Source organism: Mauremys reevesii, linkage group 1, assembly GCF_016161935.1.
Source record: "Mauremys reevesii isolate NIE-2019 linkage group 1, ASM1616193v1, whole genome shotgun sequence".
In the NCBI taxonomy this organism is placed as follows: Eukaryota; Metazoa; Chordata; order Testudines; family Geoemydidae; genus Mauremys; species Mauremys reevesii.
In genome coordinates this window covers 275,055,432-275,075,825 of record NC_052623.1, presented here as the reverse complement: position 1 = coordinate 275,075,825, position 20,394 = coordinate 275,055,432, and the positions used below count along the sequence as shown (strand labels likewise).

General features: G+C 40.2%; 1 protein-coding gene and 1 pseudogene across 2 annotated transcripts in view; one reads left to right on the top strand and one right to left on the bottom strand.

Annotated features, from left to right (window-relative positions):
* The window catches only part of ANO4 (anoctamin 4), a 320,505-nt gene that overhangs the window by 148,530 nt on the left and 151,581 nt on the right, over positions 1-20,394 (top strand). For both annotated transcript variants that reach the window (XM_039519449.1, XM_039519450.1), the window contains exon 5: positions 2,298-2,408. In XM_039519449.1, the coding sequence (XP_039375383.1) occupies positions 2,298-2,408 (111 nt within the window). The remainder of the gene's footprint in view (positions 1-2,297; positions 2,409-20,394) is intronic.
* Positions 8,854-20,144, bottom strand: LOC120369940 (annotated as a pseudogene).

The following is a 20,394-nucleotide window of genomic DNA, read 5'->3' as shown; positions in this document are numbered from 1 at the left end:
AAACCAAAGCTAGTGCAGAATGCAGTGGGCCATTTGTTAGGAGGACTGTCTCACTGGGAAGTATGACACTAGTGCTCAGGCTCAGCATCAGTTGTGTATTGGTTTTTGAGCAAGATTAAGGTGGTTTAGACCTACAGTGCCCTTAAATGGCTTGGGGATGGCCTGTTCAACAGAGTGCCTCTCTCTCCCCATGTTATGCTGCCATAGTTGTGATCAGCAGAAGTACTCCAGCTAGAACTCTGCTGACTGTAAGGGCCCCTGGGCCTCAGAACTTATTTCTTTCTGCCCTTATTGGGTGTGCTGCAGAGGTCATCTATTTTCTTGGTCTTTTGGAAGTGACAATTGTGACGTGAGGAGGGTAGGTGTCTGAGGAAGATGGAGTATTTTAGATTTGTCGGTTAATTCTAGCTAAGGGGTGGATATTAGCAAGGAATATATTTTTTAAATTTGTCAAACTTGAGGGTTTTTTTACCTGTTACACCATCTGAAATAAATCAGTGACAAAAAAACCACCTAAGTCAATCCTTATTTCTATACTCCCCAACCCAGCTGTCTACAAAGCTCTCTCAGGGACTGCAATACCTTTCCCTGGCCTGTAGGTCATCCACTCTCCGTTCTGGGGCAGAGCTTAGTCCCTAGCCCCGTAGGCTACCTGCAGATTTCCCGAGGTTGCTATTATTTGAAATATCAGCTGTCCCACTTTAGAAACATTTTGTTCTTGTCAGTAAATGTTGTCTCCTGCTACCGCAATGACAGATTACTTTACAGAATCTACAAGGGAAACTGCCTCTGATGTTAGTAGTGGAGTCTTCTCTCTGGAACAAAGAAATAAACTGGAGCATATATGGAGGCAGTTTAAAAGTATAATCTTTTTCCTATTGAATAAAAGACCAAGTTAATTCACTTTGATGCTCATATTTCCAAAGAATGAGGTAACAGAGTATGGCACTCTTTAAAATCGGGCTGGATAACTTGGTCATCAGGAATCATATTTAGTGCTACGCAAACTTAAATAATGATGGGGTAATCGAATCTCATGCTTCATGGGGAAAAAAAGATTGCTGCACAGGTCAAGAAGGAATTTCTCCACCATTTTCAGAACCAGTATGCAACTGACTTGATGCATGACAAAGTATGAGGGGAAGGAAATCATCATAATCTGAAGCATGACTAATTGGCACTGATGGAAGCAGAGTATTGGATTTAATGGTCTGATGCAGTATGGCAAACTATGTATTCCTAAATCCTATAAGTGATATTTTGCTGATCATTGTAATTCGATGGTATGTGTTGTTCTTACTCAAGGAGTCACTCTTACTTATCACAAGTGCTGTAACTCTTTGTTGCTCCTCCTTGAAAACATGTTATATGTCCAACAGCCATGTCTCAAGTCTTTACCTGAGCTAAAATAGTCTGCAGACCAAAGCCTATATGCACAGTGCATCATCAAACCTCCAAAATAATTTTGCCTTCCTCTTGGAACACAGCTGTGTTACTGCACATGGAAGAGTCATTTTTTCAATTGTCTAATTTGCACATGCAAAAGGGCATTTTGGCTTGCAAAATGGATAAATTGTCTGTTTACATGTGCAACTAGATTTGAAAATTTGACTGCTTGCCTGGGCCAGTCTATAAAGTGTTGCAGAAGTGTGACATGCACTAGCATTCACACCATGGCAGCCACAAAACGTCAAGGTGTGAATCATGCAAACCTCTTCAGACTGCACGGCAGTATTGCAGCACTTCAGGGGCTGGACTGCATCACCTTGACAAGGTGGTCTTGTGGTGTTATCTGAGTGATGTGCTCTCCTGGCTCTTTCTTTGCTGATGTCTGTCATAGGCTGTTTGCTGTCTTGAGACTTTAATTTGGCTTGGTGGTGTTTTTTTTATTTGCTTGTTTTATTTTAGCTATTAGTGGCATGGAGATGTCCATATGCCTCTCCCCTTTGTTTTAACATAGTGGAGTTGGTCTTGTGGTTGCTGTGGTGAGGGGAACCCACTGCACAGGATGGTGATAGATGTCTGCATGAACAAGGAATTCAGCAGTGGTGTCGGTGGGTGGTTGACATGAGAAGATTTTGTTGATGCTCTGTGTTGTCTTAACTCTGTAGAGGAACAACCAGTAGATTCTGGGTTATCTAACAATACCTGCCTGGTGTATAGGAAAATTGGCTTTGGTGGAAAAAATAAAAGTTTAGCTAGCTTTAGTTATTGCGACAGTTGCCTTTCCTCAAAGCCGCTTGCTGGATTTTCTGCTGCTCTGTCACAAACTCCATCAATCTCTTCGATTTCTTCAGAAGGAACAGAGGACTTGCAAAGTAACCAGCTGGAAACGCAAATTTCGATAAAGCCAGACGTCCAGAGGAGAGATGTGGACTTTTCAGAAATTCTTAATGCAATACAAGAAAGTAAGTTACTACTTGGATCTAAAATTGATTATATTGTACAAGAGCTGACTGAGATGAATCAAAATAATGTAATACTTGAAGGAATGGTTAAATTGGAGAATTGAATGATAATGTGAATACATTGGAAACTTAGGAGAGAGTTGAGTAGATAATTGAATTTCAACAGTAGTGAAAACTATTGTGGCCAAGAATCAAGATTTCATGGCCCAGTGTCCCTGCTGCTTTATTACCTCCCTTATCGCCCTTATTCAAGGTTTTATTTTAAACTAGTTGTCTTCTCGGATTTTCTGCTGAGAAAAACAGCTCATTAAATCTTCAAATGCCACAAGATGTACAAGTATGTATTAAAAAACCTGTGTTCCTCTTTAGTTTGGTCAGAAATGCTAGGTATCATGCATCTGATCTTCCATTCAAGTGACTGCATCATTAACTCTCGGGGAGACCAGAGTGCAGCATAATTGCAGCAAGAGGGCTAGTTGTTTGATTAAAATCGATATCTTCCTGCTTACCCTTTCTATGCTGTAGATTTGTACTGAACTCTGTGTGCTTTCTAAACTGAGGGAGCATTTTCCATGAGGATCCTTGACTATAGAACTTGCTTCCTATCCTCTTTGTCCATCGCAGCCCCAATATGTTGATTATCAAGACATGCTGTAAACAGAATTTCTTTTTGTATGTGTGCTTGGGGGACGAGTGGGTAGAAGAATGCAGTGACTCGATGAAGGCTGTGATTAATTTGTAGGCTGACTTCTGTGGGAAGGGTTAGAATGTGGAGGCATATCTGTCTTTTGATTGATTGTATGTACAGTATCTTAATTTTTTGTACAAGTACCTGGATTGAAGGCTCTCTTCAGTTATGAATATGAATAACTAAATAACACAAAGCTGCAGTGTTTGTGTTGCAAACATTTCTGGGAAATGCTTAACCACTTTCCTCCACTACTCCTATTTTGTCAAATAAGTATGTTAAAAGTCACAAAAGCTTTATATTAATATTAGATGTAGCAAAAAAAATGTCTTAAAACAAATTAGATTTTGGGACTAGAGTCCCTTTCAAAGCATCATTTATTTTGAGGCTGCCTTTCCCCATGCTCCCTAGGTAATGTGTCACACTGTAAGACTCTGTTATTAGGTTATGTGCTTATACTGGGCAATCCAAAGTGTCATTGAATAGTGTGTGCAGGTTATCCAGAAAACTTATTAACACATATTTAAAACTGCCGTAGAAGATCCCCACTTCCTACAGAAAATAGATGCTAGTTTGGTAGGGGGCATTAGTAACAAAATATTTCTAACTAATGAATGCATCTAACCTGCATTCAGTAGTTAGTCGTCACTAGCTTATGCCTAGTTCATCAGTTCCAATAGTTTAAAGAAGAATGAACATGAGCATAAGATCCAAGTGTTAATTTTGTTATAAATAGGAATTTAAGTGCTCATGCAGAAAGGGACCAGATTGACAGCCCTGGAGATTGTGGTCCTTTATTTATTCATAGAGTAGATGCAGCCACCACTGGCAATGCATGTTCCATGCACCTGACCGCTGTGTCTTAATTCTCTTTTGGAGAGATCACATTTCATTTCAGAGTGAGAGTAGTTCATTTTCCAGGCCTACAGTTCCTGGTGTGGCCACCTGCTTGCAATGCAGTCCAATTTGCAAAGGCAGGCTACACATCTGAGGATTTTCTTGCTACCTGCAGTCAGGTGTGAATAGCAAATAATTAGGATATAGTCAGGGCTGGATTTACACCTCATGCGCCCCTAGGCACAGCATCTTCCGTGTTCCCCCCAGCCCACTCCTGTCTACAGCTGACCTATGTGTTTTCCGTAAAAATGAAAAGAAATATTTAGAAAAATTAAATATTTATTCAGTGCAATAACAAAAAATACGTAATTAAAACAATCACATAGGTAGCAGGTAGGTGCTACTTTACTTCACATGCACATAAAATCATAGAATCATAGGACTGGAAGGGACCTCGAGAGGTCATCTAGTCCAGTCCCCTGCACTCACGGCAGGGCTAAGTATTATCATGTTTCTTCCTTGATTTCTGCTCCGTGAACACACTAATGATATCCTTGCAATCCATACCTTTTAAAAGTTCTCTTACAATAGTTAGAAGAATCCAAACTTCTGACCCTCAGGAGCACCAGCTTCAGCCCTATGGGAGGCGCTGGGGCTCAGCGCTGGTTTCAGCCCCAGCACTCCCACTGTAGCTAAAGCCCAGAGCCCTAGCGAGCCCCACCCTTGTTGAAACCTGGAGTGGAGCCGTGGGGAGCCCTGGTGCTCCCCCTGCCCCAGGTCAAAAGCCGGGAACAGAGCCGTGGGGCTGAAGCCCTGAGCCCTGGTGCTCCCAAGGGTCAGAAGCCCTGACCTCACCCCCGCCTGGAGCCCTCCCCCAGTGGATGAAGTCCGTAAGGTCTTATTTGAAGTTACAGACATTTCAGAGTTACAGATAGCCTCCATTCCTGAGGTGTCCATAACTCTGAGGTTCTCCTGTATCATTAGATTGTTTATAATTTCTAAAATAAGCTTACATTAACCATTTCTAACTGCGTATGTATTCGCTTTTTAACTTTTAACCCACTTTTAGGCACCCCTACAACGCCGGCGCCCCTAGGCCTGTGCCTAGAGTGCCTAATTGGAAAGCCGGCCCTGGGTATAGCACAGTTAAACATTCTTGCTAGGTTGGTTGGCCTGATTGGTCTTTGTTTGCTACTTTTATTTTAAGTAGGCTGTGCAACAGAAGTACCATTAAAATGGCTGTCACTGCTTTTAGCAACCACATTTCTGTTCGTTCACATAAGTTTCCTGGGCATTTTCTTTCATTCTGTCTAACTTTTGTTAGCTGGGACATCACTATTTGCTAGATTGCCAAGTTTGATTGCTGAATGGCATTTTTCAATTTTTATTTCTTTTTTTAGTACAAAGACTTTAGTGTAAAGCTGCTCTGTCTTTATTTTCCATCCTGCTAATCTTGTGCTGCTAGTCTCTGTTAGAGTGCAAAGTAAGACAAAAAATTACTGTACAAAAGATATTAAAGACTTACAAGCCATTTCTGTTTCCAGTCAGAATTCTGCACTTATGAACTCCAGCTCAAAATATATTCTCTATTTTTAATAGCAAAGATTTCAGCTTATTCTGTCTTAAGCCTAATTACTTTTTATATGCTCTTGTCCACAATATAATCAGAATCTCTCTGAAATTGCCCTTTGCCAATCAGACACAATCCAGAGATAACTACCTATAATGAACCTGGAAATGCTAAAACCACACCTTGCAAAATTGGTCAGTCATGCTGTCTGGAGTGGCTCACCCATAAGTGCCAACCTCAGGGCAGACTGTGGGTACGTCTACACTACGGGATTATTCCGAATTTACATAAACCGGTTTAACAAAACAGATTGTATAAAATCGAGTGTGCGCGGCCACACTAAACACATTAAATCGGTGGTGTGCGTCCACGGTCCGAGGCTAGCGTCGATTTCTGGAGCATTGCACTGTGGGTAGCTATTCCGTAGCTATCCCATAGTTCCCGCAGCCTCCCCCCCCCCCCCTTTGAATTTCCGGGTTGAGATCCCAGTGCCTGATGCGGCAAAAATCATTGTCGTGGGTGGTTCTGGGTAAATGTCGTCAGTCACTCCTTCCTCTGGGAAAGCAACGGCAGACAAGCATTTCATGCCTTTTTTTCCCCTGGATTGCCCTGGAAGATGCCATAGCATGGCAATCATGGAGCCTGTTTCGCCTTTTGTGACTGTCACCGTATGTGTACTAGATGCCGCTCACAGAGGCGATTCAGCAGTGCTACACAACTGCATGCTTTTGCTTTTGCATGATAGCAGAGATGGTTATCAGCCATATTGTACCATCTACCATACCATAAATTGGTAATAAGATGGGTATGGCTACCAGTCCTTTTGCACTGTTCCATTTGCTGCTGTCATAAGTGCCCCTGGCTGCTCTTAGCCAGGGGCGCAAAAGCCAAAATTGGGAATGACTCCCTGAGTCAATCCCTCCTTTTTGGTATCTAAAAATAGAATCAGTCCTGCCTAGAATATGGGCAAGTGTACTAGAGAACCACTGTATCAGAGAACCAGAGAGCACAGCTGCTCTGTGTCAGATCCTGCATAGATTATGAGCTGTATGCTATTCACAGGGGGTGCTCCTGCAACAACCCCACCTGTTCATTCCATTCTTCCCCAGCCTTCCTGGGCTACCATAGCATTGTCCCCCCACTTGTGTGATGAAGTAATAAAGAATGCAGGAATACTTGTTAGTGAGAAATGAGTGGAAGGCAGCCTCCAGTTGCTATGATAGTCCACATAGGACATTAAGGAGTGTGGAGGAGAGGAGCCCAGCATCCTGCTGCTAGTCCAGGGGCAATTGAATCTTTTCTTTACACGTGAAGGGTGGGGGCTGATGAAGCTCAGCCCCCTGTTGCTATGATGACGATGGTTATCAGCCATATTGTACCATCTACCAGGAAAAATTAGGGCCAGGCGCCCTTGATCGACCTGACGGATGCTAGTACGCATGGTTACCAGTCCTTTTGCACTGCCCCATGTGCCAATAGGCTGATGATGACGATGGGTATCAGTCTTATTGTACCATCAGCCACCCATGGCGGGGGGGGAGCAAGGATGTTGGTGTTGAGTGCTGCACCATCGCGTCTATCTGCAGCATTCAGTAAAGATAGGGTGACATGTAAAAGAGTCAAGACAGGATTGTTTTCCCTTTCACTTCTGGGGGTGGGTGGGGGGGTGCGTAAATTGCCTAGCTATGCCCTGACCCACCGCGGACACTGTTTTTGACCCTAGAAGCATTTGGAGCTCAGCCAAGAATGCAAATGCTTTTCAGAGACTGCAGGAACTGTGGGATAGCTTGAGTCCTCCAGTCCATGAGCGTCCATTTGATTCTTTGGCTTTCCGTTACGCTTGCCACGCAGCAGTGCGCTGAGTCCCTGCTATGGCATCTGTCTGGAGATATTTAAAAAATGATTTTGAATTTTGTCTTCTGTAACGGAGCGCTGATAGAACAGATTTGCCTGCCCTTACAGCAATCACATCCGCATGGTCCATGCTGGAGCTCTTTCTTTATTTTGATTTTTAACTGCATCACCACCCATGCTGATCGGAGCTCCACGCTGGGCAAACAGGAAATATTCAAAAGTTCGCGGGGCTTTTCCTGTCTACCTGGCCACTGCATCCGAGTTCAGATTGCTGTCCAGAGCGGTCAGTGGTGCACTGTGGGATACCGCCTGGAGGCCAATACAGTCGATCTGCGGCCACACTAACCCCAATCCGATATGTTAATACCGATATTAGCGCTACTCCTCTCGTTAGGGAGGAGTACAGAAACCGGTTTAAAGAGCCCTTTATACCGATATAAAGGGCCTCTTAGTGTGGACGGGTGTGGCGTTAAATCGGTTTTACGCTCCTAAAACCGGTTTAAACGCGTAGTGTAGACCAGGCCTGTTAAGAAGAAGGGCACAAACCCCACATTGGTTGTGTGTTCTATAATTAGACTTCACCCACCAAGTATCAAGTGTGAACTCAAGCACTATAATAGCCTTAATATGGAGTCACAGACAGTCCCCTTGGGCACTCTGGTCTTTTTTGCCACACAGGCAAGCCCATCTTTGTGATAGATGATCCCTTAAAAAAAATTACAACAGTATTCAGGTTACTCCCAGTCCCAAAGGACCAGTCACTTAACCCAGGTCAATTTGTACCTTAGATCTCTCACCAAAGACAATGCTTGTAGCCAATCTCTATAATAAACAATCTAAAGATTGAATAACTAGGAAACAGAAGTGCAAGTTATTTACAAGGTTAAAGCAGGTAAACATACACACACACAAATGAGTTGGACTTTGGTTCCAAAAAATAATAGAAACTGCTGTAATGTATAAGCTCTATATGTCCTTTAGGGCTAATCCAAGCTAAACGGCTTGGGGATCCCTTGCTTATGCTTAGAAGTATTGCCCTCTTCAAATTCCAAGCAGAACAGTGGTAAGAATTTCTTCTTGACAGGGATTTAGATTCCATTTCCCTAGAGTTCAAGCCATGATGGGATGAGAGTTTGTGCACATACCCTCTTCATGCGTTTCCCAAACTTTTTTAGCCATGGAACACTTTTTAGCCTATTACGGAACAGTTATCATATTATTTTGTAGTTGTTTGGTTTTCAAATTAAAAATTGCATTATTTATGCTCACATATTTTATTTTATAAAACAAAGCAAAAATACAAATTTAAAATAACTTGAACTAACAATTTCTAACTGGAAAGCGTGTATAAAATAGTACAAAAATCAAGTGCAAAAGTCAAAATTAAAAACAGTGTTCTGCTTAAAAAAAACTGTTTTTATATATACACAATCACCAAACAAATTAGATTTTTACTAGGAAAATCTATTTTTATAAACAGAAATACAAATTTGAATTTAATGGGATTGGTGTTTCTGTGTTTTTCTATCACAAATTCACTTAATATTAGGAATAATGCTGGAAAGTTGAATCCTCATGTCAGGAGCAGCATCAAGTCTATTCCTATATTTGGTTTTTGTTGCAGTATAATACGAAAATCCCATCTCACACAAATAAGTTGTAGCAAAAGGAAGGAGCACTCAAACTGCACGTTTAGCCACATTAGGGTACTCTTCTATTAGGCTGCTCCAAAAATTATTCAGTGGAAGATCTTTAAACTTTTGTTTCAAATCAGAGTCAGAAATTAAGTCAGTTAGGCTTTCATAATCGTGCGCAGTAAAGCCAACTGGTTTGGCTGTAATTACAAACGGATTTTGAACCCAAGCATTATCATCAGTAGTTGTCAGAAAATATTCTAATAAGGAGGCCTGTAAGTCACGTAAGTGCTGTAAAATGGTGCTGGAAACTTCTTCAAGGACTGTAGAATTTATTTTAGTCAGAAATTCATGTACTGTAGGGAAGCAGTCAAAGTTATTCTGTTCTACAGAAGATGCCCAGAATTCCAGTTTCTTTTTTAACGATGAAATTTTATCCATTGTAGTAAAAATGGTCACATTCTTACGTTGCAGTGACAGATTAATTTCATTTAATTTTGCAAAAATATCTGCAAGATACGCAAGTCTCATTAGCCATGAGGAATTTGTCAGACAGTCATTAAATTTTTATCCTGAATTATCTGAAGTGAAGAATACCAGTAGTTCACTACGAAGCTCCAAAAGCCTCACAAGCGCTTTTCCTCTGGATAGCCACCTCACTTCCATATGTAAAAGAAGCGCTTTGTGCTGATTACCCATTTCCTCACACAAAATTTTAAATAACCTGGATTGAAGTGGTCGAGATTTGACAAAATTGATAATTTGACTGCTTCATCAAGCACAATTTTCAGATATACTGGTATTTTTTTAACTGTAAGTGCTTGTCTGTGTAGAACACAATGGCTCTTAGTGCTTTCTGGTGCCACACTTATGATTTGCGTTACAGCTCCCTTCTCTTCCCAATCATTGCCCAAGCACCGTCAGTTCATACATCAATACATTTTCCCCAACTAATTTCATGCTTTCTGATAAAATTGTTGATGCAGTTGAATATTTCTTCTCCAGTTGTGTTGCTTTGCAGAGATTCACATAAGAGCAGATCCTCTTCAATAATATTATTAAATCTCTATCGGACAAATACTAGTAGCACAGCAAGTCCTGAAACGTCAGTGGACTCATCTAGCTGCAATGAATACTCACGGCAAATTTTCAGTTGGCAAACTAGCTCTTTTTCTGTGCCATCGGCAAGATCTTTAATACGGCGTGCAACAGTATTATTTGACAACTAGCATCAATTTTTTTACCAGACTGCTTGCTCAACATGCACGTTATAATATATTTCTTGCAAGGCTTGATAAGCATTTCTCCAATAGTGTGAACTTCTCTGGCAAGCACTGTATGGTAACTTACTCAATAAAATGCCTCTGTTGCACTTTTGTTGTCTGTTTAAGCAATTTTAATCATTGAACGTTTACAGTTTCCAAGTGAGTCACGCTTCCTCTTGAAAAAACTTATATCTTTGTCTTTGTATTCAGCATGCTTGGTTTCCAAATGCCTATGAAGTTTAGCAGGAGCCAATGAACTGTTTGCTAGTATTTTGTTGCACACGACGCACTGCGCATCAGGAACATCTTTATTTCCAACACACGTAAAACCAAAAGACAAATAACTTTCATCATACTTTCGTTTCGGTCTTTTAACACCTGCTTCTTGTTTTTTGATATACTTCAGTGGAAATTCTTTCACCTTGGATAACTCACTAGTACTAACAGATTTTTCGGCAACAAAAGACTGTGATTGTTCATCCTCACTTTGAAGTGTCACAATATTTTGCAGCTGGAGTACCAAAAGATCTTGCTTTTTGTTTCAAAGTTCCTTCTTTTAGCCACAAATCCATGGTGATTAGGTTTAGTAACAATATTTAGAAATAATGATTTTTGTCAAATTTTGTTTGTCACAAATATTTATATTGTTTCGAGCGAAGCTAGTTTAGTTGTGCTTATTGCACACACGGTAAAGATCCACAGGTTTGAACGTGTTGAGTGAATATCTTATATTCAGCATGGCATAAAGAGAATGGTGTGTGCATACCACTGTAGTTCATGCAGCCTCGAGCGGAAGGGGTACAACGTCACTAACTGAAACATGCCCGAAAGGGGTAGACGTCAACATGCTTGCATGCCACGTTCTCTTTACGCCATGATATTCAATACGAGATCTATCAATAACAGGAAAAAGAGTTTTATGTTAAATTATAGTCATTCAAAAAGAGTTGTAAACTATGCTTCAATTATGCCAAATTTAAAATTTAAAAAATTTAAAGACTTTTTTTAAATTGTGATTCTTTCACGGAACACCTATTCACATCGTGCGGAACACCAGTGTTCCGCAGAACACAGTTTGCAAAACACTGTACTATAATATGGTATTCTTTTAATCTTCTTTCAAAAAAAAATCCCCATACTGTACTACTGAAGATGTGCAATGGGTAATGGAGAATTTTTAGAAAAAAGATTAAAAGTAGCAAAGGCTTCAATTGTAGTTTCCTAGTTATTAAATTGAAAGTGGGAACTTGCTGTTCACAGGAAAGCAATCAGTTCATAAAAACATCTTGAACAATTGTATACCTCTGATTTGAGACCTCTAAGCTAGTGACCCTGGTGATTTGCTTCCAAATATTTACCTTTCTTTTATCACTGCTGCAAAGGGAAAAGTCTAGAAAAACCTGTTGCTGTTCAGAATATTTCATATATGATGAAAGTATGGAGGCTGGAGTAGCACCTTGTGGTATAGATTCCCAAGGATTTTTTAAATCATTTTGATTTACTAATTTTTCCTCTCTATGTTGGAAATATTTTCTATCCATCCAGGTAGATTTCTAAGAAAGACTTATTTAATTTCTGATTATTTAATTGAAAATGAATCATGAAAAAACTGGTCCGGATTGTGGACATTGTAGACTGATCTCCTTAGAGAAAGCAGATTGTAAAATTGTATCCAACACACTTGCTAGGAGCTTGAATCTTTCCATTTCACAATGGGGCCCTTGGCCATGACTTGGGCTCCTAGGTGCTTTGGTAATTCAAATAAATAATAATTAAAAATAATTGCCCATGACGAATAACGCATGAAAATATGAGGAGTCAGCCAGAGTAAAACATCATCTGGTCGCAATAACAAGTAATGGCTCTCATAAAGGAAAGGAGAAAGCAAACCACCAAAGAAAGACTTGAAAGATTTATGCAGAAATCAATGCACGGACATCGGACAATGGTGTAAAGAGATGGAACGCATCAGTGATTGAAGATTTACTTATGGCTTTAGAAAGATACTTCAAAAGAGACAGAGGGCTTCATTATAAGTGCACAAGAACAGTCCTTAAGGCTTAATTACCATTGAAACAGAATTGACCGACAAAACTGCTCCCCAAACTATAGACTGTGTTCCAAAAAGGGAAAGATGGTAGAGAATGTATTGAGCACCTGCAGCAGCGTAGCTGGGAGAGAATTTATGAAGAGACACAATGAGGTTGCCAAATGTCTGCTTTGAAGCCTCTGTGGTAAGTGTGGATTTAACATCACAATCAATGAGCTCCAGAAGACAGCACTCCTCAGCACTGCAAGAATGTTAAGGAATGTCAAAGGAGTTAAAATGTATTTGAGCACCTAAAATGAGGGGGTTTTGTGGAGGGTTTAACAAAACTCCTGACTTCCCAGACCTGAAGAGTTGGTGCGTGGTCAAGATTTATGGATGACTCATGGTAAATTATAGATAGTAGCTTTCCCCTTTTTATGCTTAAAGATCCTGTATGCTGTGAAGCTATTTTTTAAAATCCCCATGATGTAATATTGCAGTATAATAATAATAGATATTATTGTTCAAAAAGACCAAATAGGTGCTACAAAAAAGTTTTGCAATTGTGCAAACAATGTCCTACTAGTATGGCAGGACCTAGAAAGAGATTTTGCTGCAAATATTTGAACACTTTTGATTGGCAGTGGGTTTTTAGGATAAATTGGCACAAATTAGACCTTTACACCCAGGAGCTTTCTGTCAAGTGCTTTTTGTTATGTGCCGGCATGTAGGATTTTTCCATACTGGCATAAGAGGAGAGAAATAACCATGTAGACTTAGAAACATGCGAGATTTTGTAAGCATCACCATGAAGAATTGTTAAAGGAATTAATATTTCAGAGGTGAAATCAACTTATTTAGGATATCTAGTAGCTTCCAAAGAGCAATCATTTGAATTTTGATATCTAGAATCTCTCTATTATCCTAAGGTGGAAAGTACTCAACTTCATTCTGTGATAACTAGTAATATAAGGCCTATTAATTAGAAGAAACAAAATCCAGTTATGGCAGGGCCGTGCTCCATCTTGCCAGTAGCAAAACATGTACAGGGATACCCATTTTCAAAAGTAGCCTCTAATTTTAGGTGCCTCCGTTTTTGGGTGTCCAGCCTCAGATACCTAGAAAGAAATCTTGGCTCTATTTAAATCAGTGGGAGCTTTGCCATTGACTTCACTGGGGCCAGGATTTCACTCCTAAAGCCTAATTTTCTGTGGTGCTGAGCACCCCCAACTCCTATCATAGCTGCATGAGTGCTTATGACTTCTGTAAAGTGGGCCCTTAGAGTCTAAAATTAGACATCTCAAACTTGAGGCACCCAAAATTAGACACTACTTTTGAAAATTTGGATCATGCTATACAGGGTAATGTATGTTGCTAGTTACACGCAGATTATCTGTTTAGAGATATTGATAAATATTGGATCATCATCCTCCATAGGAATCATGGGAACAGATCTATTTCTGGGAGCCTGGGAGTGTGATCCTGGGAGCCATTGCAATATTTTATTAATCCCATTCCACTACAAGAGTGAGTGGACTGGATTCCAATTAGTTACATCTTTTAATTTCACTCAGAAATCCTTAAGCTTCTCAGAATTTAGTTCCAGTAAATTTGGAATATTAGTATTTATGTCCTTGTTCTTTCGTGACTCTCAGTAGATTCTGACTAGATTAGTGATGATTGGGTACCTTAGTACATGAGGAGTGCGGAGACCCAAAATGGAATGTAGAGGGTGGGAAGAAATTTTATAATTAAGATGATGTAAACCAATAAAGATTGGGCTCTTGATCTCTTCTCCTACCCATATACTTTGTATAGCTATAGTACTTCACTGCCTAAAAAAGCCATGTTTTGTGAGATAACAGCACCAAACCATCTTGAAAAATGAAAAATCAACATCCTATGTCTGATACAACTTATTATATATCATTCTGTTGGGATGATTTAGTGCTCTATTCTGAGAAGATTTATATGTGGTATAAGGCTGTTTGCATCATGTAAAACAGCGAAGTGCCGATGCCCACTTTTGTGTAGATAAGAGTTGGTCAACATTTTTTGAACCAAAAAAAAAATGTTTGTCAAAAAAGATGTTCTGAAGAAAGTGAAATGGTTCACAAAAACATATGGATTTATTTGAAATTTCCTACTTTTTTGACAGTTTATTAGAAATATTTTTGTATAAGTTTAAAAAATTTCTTGAAATTTCACACACAAAAAATCATGTTTCCACTTGTGATTGGTGCACTCTAACTTACTTGCTGACTGAGCTTTCTCACATGTTGCTATGTGGTGATCTGGGATTGAATAGATGTGACACAGAGGCCCACTGGTGGTTCACTACGGTAATAAATTCTTGTCAGGCCTGACACACTCACTACACCTATCACACTGCCATAATCTGTATCTAAAAGGTGTCATGTAAGGTATCGTATACAAACTGGTAACATGCTGGTCCCAAAAATAATTGTGTAGTGTGCATGCAAATAGTTAAAGATGTGCTAGAATTATGTTCTTAAAATGCGCTTGGCAAGCAATGCATAAGCCCAGTCTGCCCTAGACAAAGGAATGTATTTGGTTGTCTGACCAGATTGGTCATCAGGCAGAGAAAATGAAGGTATATTTACATGCAAGATTAACAAAGCTGTCAGGAGAGTAAGAGGGAAAAGATGACCACTTAATCTCCATGGGGAGTGGAAACTGCACCCCCCAGAAAGCCTTCCTGTCTCTTGAAGCAGGGTAAATGAACTTTGGGAAGATATGAGGAAAAAGACATTTTGGCATCCTTCACCTGAAAAGACCAAGGAACAGAGCACTTAGAGATCTGTGAACGGGTCAGAGAGTCTGGTCAGCCATGCTGGAAACAGACTCGGTGAGAAACACATCTTTGAACAAGAGAGTCTAGTTTGTTAAATCAGGTTTTAGTCTTAGACGCGTATTTTTACTTGTTTGCTTGTAACCCTTTCTACCTTAATTCCTTATACTCGATATTACTTAAACCTCTGACTTTTCATGTAATAAACTAGTTTTACTTTTACTATAAACCAATTCAGTGCTTTGATTAAAATGCAATGTTTGTCAACCCCAGTTAAATTACGGCGCTTCTGTTTACTGTTTCTTTAAAGGAACAACAAACTTAACCTCTGTGAGTGTTCCAGGAGAGGGATGGACACTGCAGGGCAGAGAGTTTTGTGGAAATTTGGAACTGGAGAGGGAGATCTGAGGTGAAGCTCCAAAAACTAACCGGGCAGTGTAAGCCATGATGTGACCTGAATGCTTGTAGGCTGGCTGTTGGTGTCAGGGCTGTGAGCCACAGCAGGATAGCATTTAAAGCATCCAGAGTTACAGGACAGGTGGTAACACAACCCCTTAGTGGTCTGGGTTGAACCCCAAAGCATCACATTGGGTGTACCCAGGATTGGCTCAGTTGACTTGCATGTCACAGAAGGTTTACTGTTTCTCTGTGTGGGATGGGGTTTGGCACTTGAGGCTAGGATGGGATACATTGTGTGACTGACCATGTGCTTAGTCTGTCAGCAAGCAGTTATTTGAGGTACTGGTCCAGAAAAGAAGACGGAAACATATGGGACATGTGTTAAGAATGAAACTAGGGTGTCTGCCATGCCAGATATGCCATGGGACAGCTGGAGGAACATGTAAAAATGGCTGGCTGAAAGAATTCCTTGGTACTTAGAGATGAAAAACTTGTGCCTTCACAATACAGAGGACATGCAGAGAGAGGCCCAGGAAAAATAGGAATGGTGGGACCTTGTTTGTGCCCTAAGGAATGTTTGACGGTGCAGGAAGGATGCAGATTCGGTTCAGTGGAATGGATGAACTAGTTACTATTAGCAGCAGAGCGATGTGTACAAGAGAAGGCTTTAAAATACCACAAACATTATTAAAATTGAGGAGCAGGGAGAGGAAACAAACAACTTTTTGATTAAACATTCTTTTGAGAAATTCCATTTTTGATATTCAACAAGCCTTATGAAAAAAAATGTTCTAAGAAATGCGAGAGCCACATATTCAGCATTAAGTATCAGAGGGGTAGCCGTGTTAGTCTGGTTCTGTAGAAGCAGCAAAGAATCCTGTGGCACCTTATAGACTAACAGAAGTTTTGCAGCATGAGCTTTCGTGGGTGAATACCCACTTCTTCGGATGCAATTTCCACTGCTTGCATCCGAAGAAGTGGGTATTCACCCACGAAAGCTCATGCTGCAAAACTTCTGTTAGTCTATAAGGTGCCACAGGATATTCAGCATTGGAGACTGAAACTCAGTTTATCCATAGAATAGAAACACCACAGCAATAGCAATATAAGGATCTCTATGTTCTCTCAGTCAGCATGTTTATACCCTAACCTGAAGAGCGACATGGACACCTCTAGAGATGACAAGGTACTCCAGTATCTGTAATTATTCTGTCTTTAGCTCTTTTGCTTAGGTTGCCAACCAGAATACCAATTATTATGGCTTTTTGTGACAGAGAAGACTGTTTTGAAAGACCTTGCAAACTAATATCACATAGGCCACTGAGCTACTGCCCACTGATTATGACTTTTAGTCACTCCTGAGATAGGTTGGATTTCAAAGTGGCCCCAAAATAAGATTGTGTTTCATTACAAATCCTCTGAGTCATCCAGTCCGTTTTAAATCAGTCTTTAAAAAAAAGAGCTAATTATCTAAACCACCCAACTGTGTACCAGTTTGGAAACCATCCAAGTTGCAACTCTGTACATTACTGGCACTTAAGAAGCAGATTATTCAGTGTCCCAATGACCTCATCAGTGTTATAAGGGCAATCTTCATGGAAGGATAAACAGTTAGCTCATGAGTAAATTCTCTAGTGTGCTACGCTCCAACAATCTCTCCTTCAAAATCAGTCATGCATGTCTTCTTTCATCTCCCCTTGCTGTAAGATAGACTTATTTTGCATAACACATAAAAAGTCTCACTATCTCAGTCTCATATTCCTTTGAGATAGTATACCGAGGCGTTGGAGTACAGTGGAGTTACTAGCAATTCAAAATGATCGTTTGCCCCAAAAGTTCTTATTTTTAAGTACTGTGATAGATCCTCCTCATGTTAACATGTGCAAAGACAGATTGTGATCAACATCCAAATTATTACTGAATGAGGCAGAATTTTTTCAGGCAGCCTGCTTGAAATGGAAGAAATAGTGATCATGAATATGAATAGCATGTACACTTATCCTGCTTCAAAAACTCCACCACTATGAGTATTACAGACAGGAGGAAAAAAACATCCTTTATGTTGTTGAATATATAGACTGGTGGAGAGGCAGTGGGCAACTTTTTCTGCTGAGTCAGCATTGAACTAGTGCCTCAGTAGGTTGCTTTGGGGCACTATGTTGGTGGAAGACACCCTCTTCTGGATGAAATGGAAAGCTACATCCTTGACCTTTGTCACTAAAGGTGCCCTGGCACTTTTCACAAAAGTAGGCTAAATAAAATAAATGAACTAATAATAAAAAAAAAACTATCATGAGGTGAGAAAGAAGAGAAGCTAATAATATGTATGATTGTAAAAAAATTGTTTTAACCTTAGAAGGTATTCAGAAATAGTGGTGATAAAAGGATATATAGGTAGGGTAAGTAAGATAGCTTGATAAGACTATTAGACCTAATATCCTTGCTAAAGCAATTTGGGATCTATGAGGGTGGAGGGTGCTATGTAAAACCAGATGATTACAGGACAAAGTGTTCAAAGTGGGTTAAGCATTGTATACTTCCTATGTGCGGTCACAAGAAGTATAGCTGAATAATGCAATATTTTACCTAATTTGTTAGACCATAAGCGTGGTACAGCAGATGCAGTAGCTACCAGTCTGGCATAGAATGCCATGATAATTTCCTAATAGCAAAGTTTCATTATTATATCATCAAGATGGAAAGAGCAGTTGAAGACCTTAAAAGCTATGATTTTTCAATTCAAAATGAGGCAGTTTCTCTTGGTATATTATTCTAGTTTCCATAGTAGATTCATTGTGATGTGAAGAAAAGTTTGGGGGGAGGTTGGGTTTGTTTGGTTTTTTGGAATTTTTTTAAAAGTGGCTGTATATGCAAAGCTGTTACAGTCTGAAATGCAGCATTTATCATTTAAACCTACCTGCCCTTGTTTTATACTTGAAAAAAAAAAAAAAAAGCATAAATCTTTAACCTTTTAATAGGTTTTCTGTGAAATCTCCTTATCTACATAAAGCTATTGGCTGTTAGATCAGCATAAACATGGATCCCCTGGTTCCTATCCTTTCTTACCCCTCTCCTCCACAGTTGTGCCCACCACACCAGCCCATCTGGCTTTCCCCTTTCATGACACACTGGTGCACAGTAGTCTTGCACAGCCACTCAGCCAATGAGCAGCCAGCACAACCTCAGAGTTTCAGTAGTATAGGACATTTCACCTTTATTAGTACATCTATAGATTGTCCTCTGTGACCTTGTTTTACTGTAAACAATCATGAGAAGTGTGTGTAGGTGATATATCATTTACTGTGGGGTACCTGGTGGGAGATTGGCTGGCTATCCCAGAAGAAGGACAGGAGACACTTGATACGAATTTTAATCAGGCCGCAACTTTATTATTAGATGTCTGAGACTACCTGGCAGATAAAAGTATACAGTGCAGGCAAATCCATGTTCATTCAAATAATGACCCGAGGTTTCCAACAGCCCCTTTCATTTTCCATCCAAGTCCCTCAACCAACCCATGGTTTGGACCTTACCATCCATCCACCCCTCATAGGAAGGTTTAGATGGTCTATAAAGGGACGGTTGGCTCCTTGCCATACCAATCATAGGCACCCCAACGCCCCACCCTGTTCCATTAATCAGCACTTCCTTTTCAAGTCCATTACCAGGCCATTTATCTGGTCACTGGATGCCTTCCCTATTGGGTACTTGCACGGGACATCCACCTCACACTTACAAAACAAGTTACGACATAGCCTAACCACTTTTCTCCTCACCATAATAGGTCCTCCCTGACATCCGCTATGGAGAAGGCAAAAAAACCCCACTCCACCGAAGTCAATATGGTGGTGAGGGAAAAATTCCTTCACAGCCACCCTACGAAGGAGCGAGTAGCGCAATGCCCACAGCAGGTCCTAACCCAACCAGACATTAGCACCTTCAGGGAAGGGAGAGTGGGTGCTGCCTTTCCTGCTGCATGGAGAAAGGGCTTCCAATGCCTGGGGTTACACCTTTTAAAGACTTCTGCCCTCACAGTCCCAGTGCTTGAAAGCTGACCACCACCCACCTTTTTGCAGCAGTTTCTCACCTCCTTCCCCTTCCCTCCCATAAAGCACTACTGCCTTCCTCTGGCAAGCCCGGACAACGTCCCCCCCCACTTCAGGTGTGGTGCAGTCATTTTCAATCCTGATGAAACAATACAGTAATGCAAATAGAATGGTTTCCTAACCCCTCTTCAGACTCGATATATTATGTGGATTTAAACCATTGCTTCTCTCACAACTCTCTCAGTGGCATCAGACAGACCAATATACCATGAGACAGGTGGGTGAGGTAATATCTTTTATTGGACCAACTTCTGTTGGTGACAGAGACAAGCTTTTGAGCTTACACAGAGCTCTTCTTCAGGTCTGGGAAATGTACTCAGTGTCCCAGCTAAATACAAGATGGAACAGACTGCACTGTGGTCATTCTGAACCCTCTGGCTGTGGTACCTATGAGAATCTCTATGCAACATGTAACAGGACACTTCAGAGAATATTTAAAAATGTTGCCTTTTTATTATAATACATTTTCAGAGGTCACTGTAATCCCAAAGGCAAACCTTTAAACCAATTATCTGAAGAGAAACCAGGAAATTAGCTAGCATATATTTTATTGCGCTAGATTTTTTTTATTTGCATTATAAAAGTATTAATTTTCCTAAAGCTTTGTTGCCTGCTAATGAAGATATCATTGTGCTATCATACAACTGTTGACAACCACAACCCCTTAAAATTTTAAACCAAAAGCTGCTTATCTCATAACAAGCAAAAGTACAATATTTGGTTATTATAATGTATTATTTTCAGTGTCTGTTTATAGCTTTAGTTTGAAACTCTATTTTTGGTTTTGTTTTT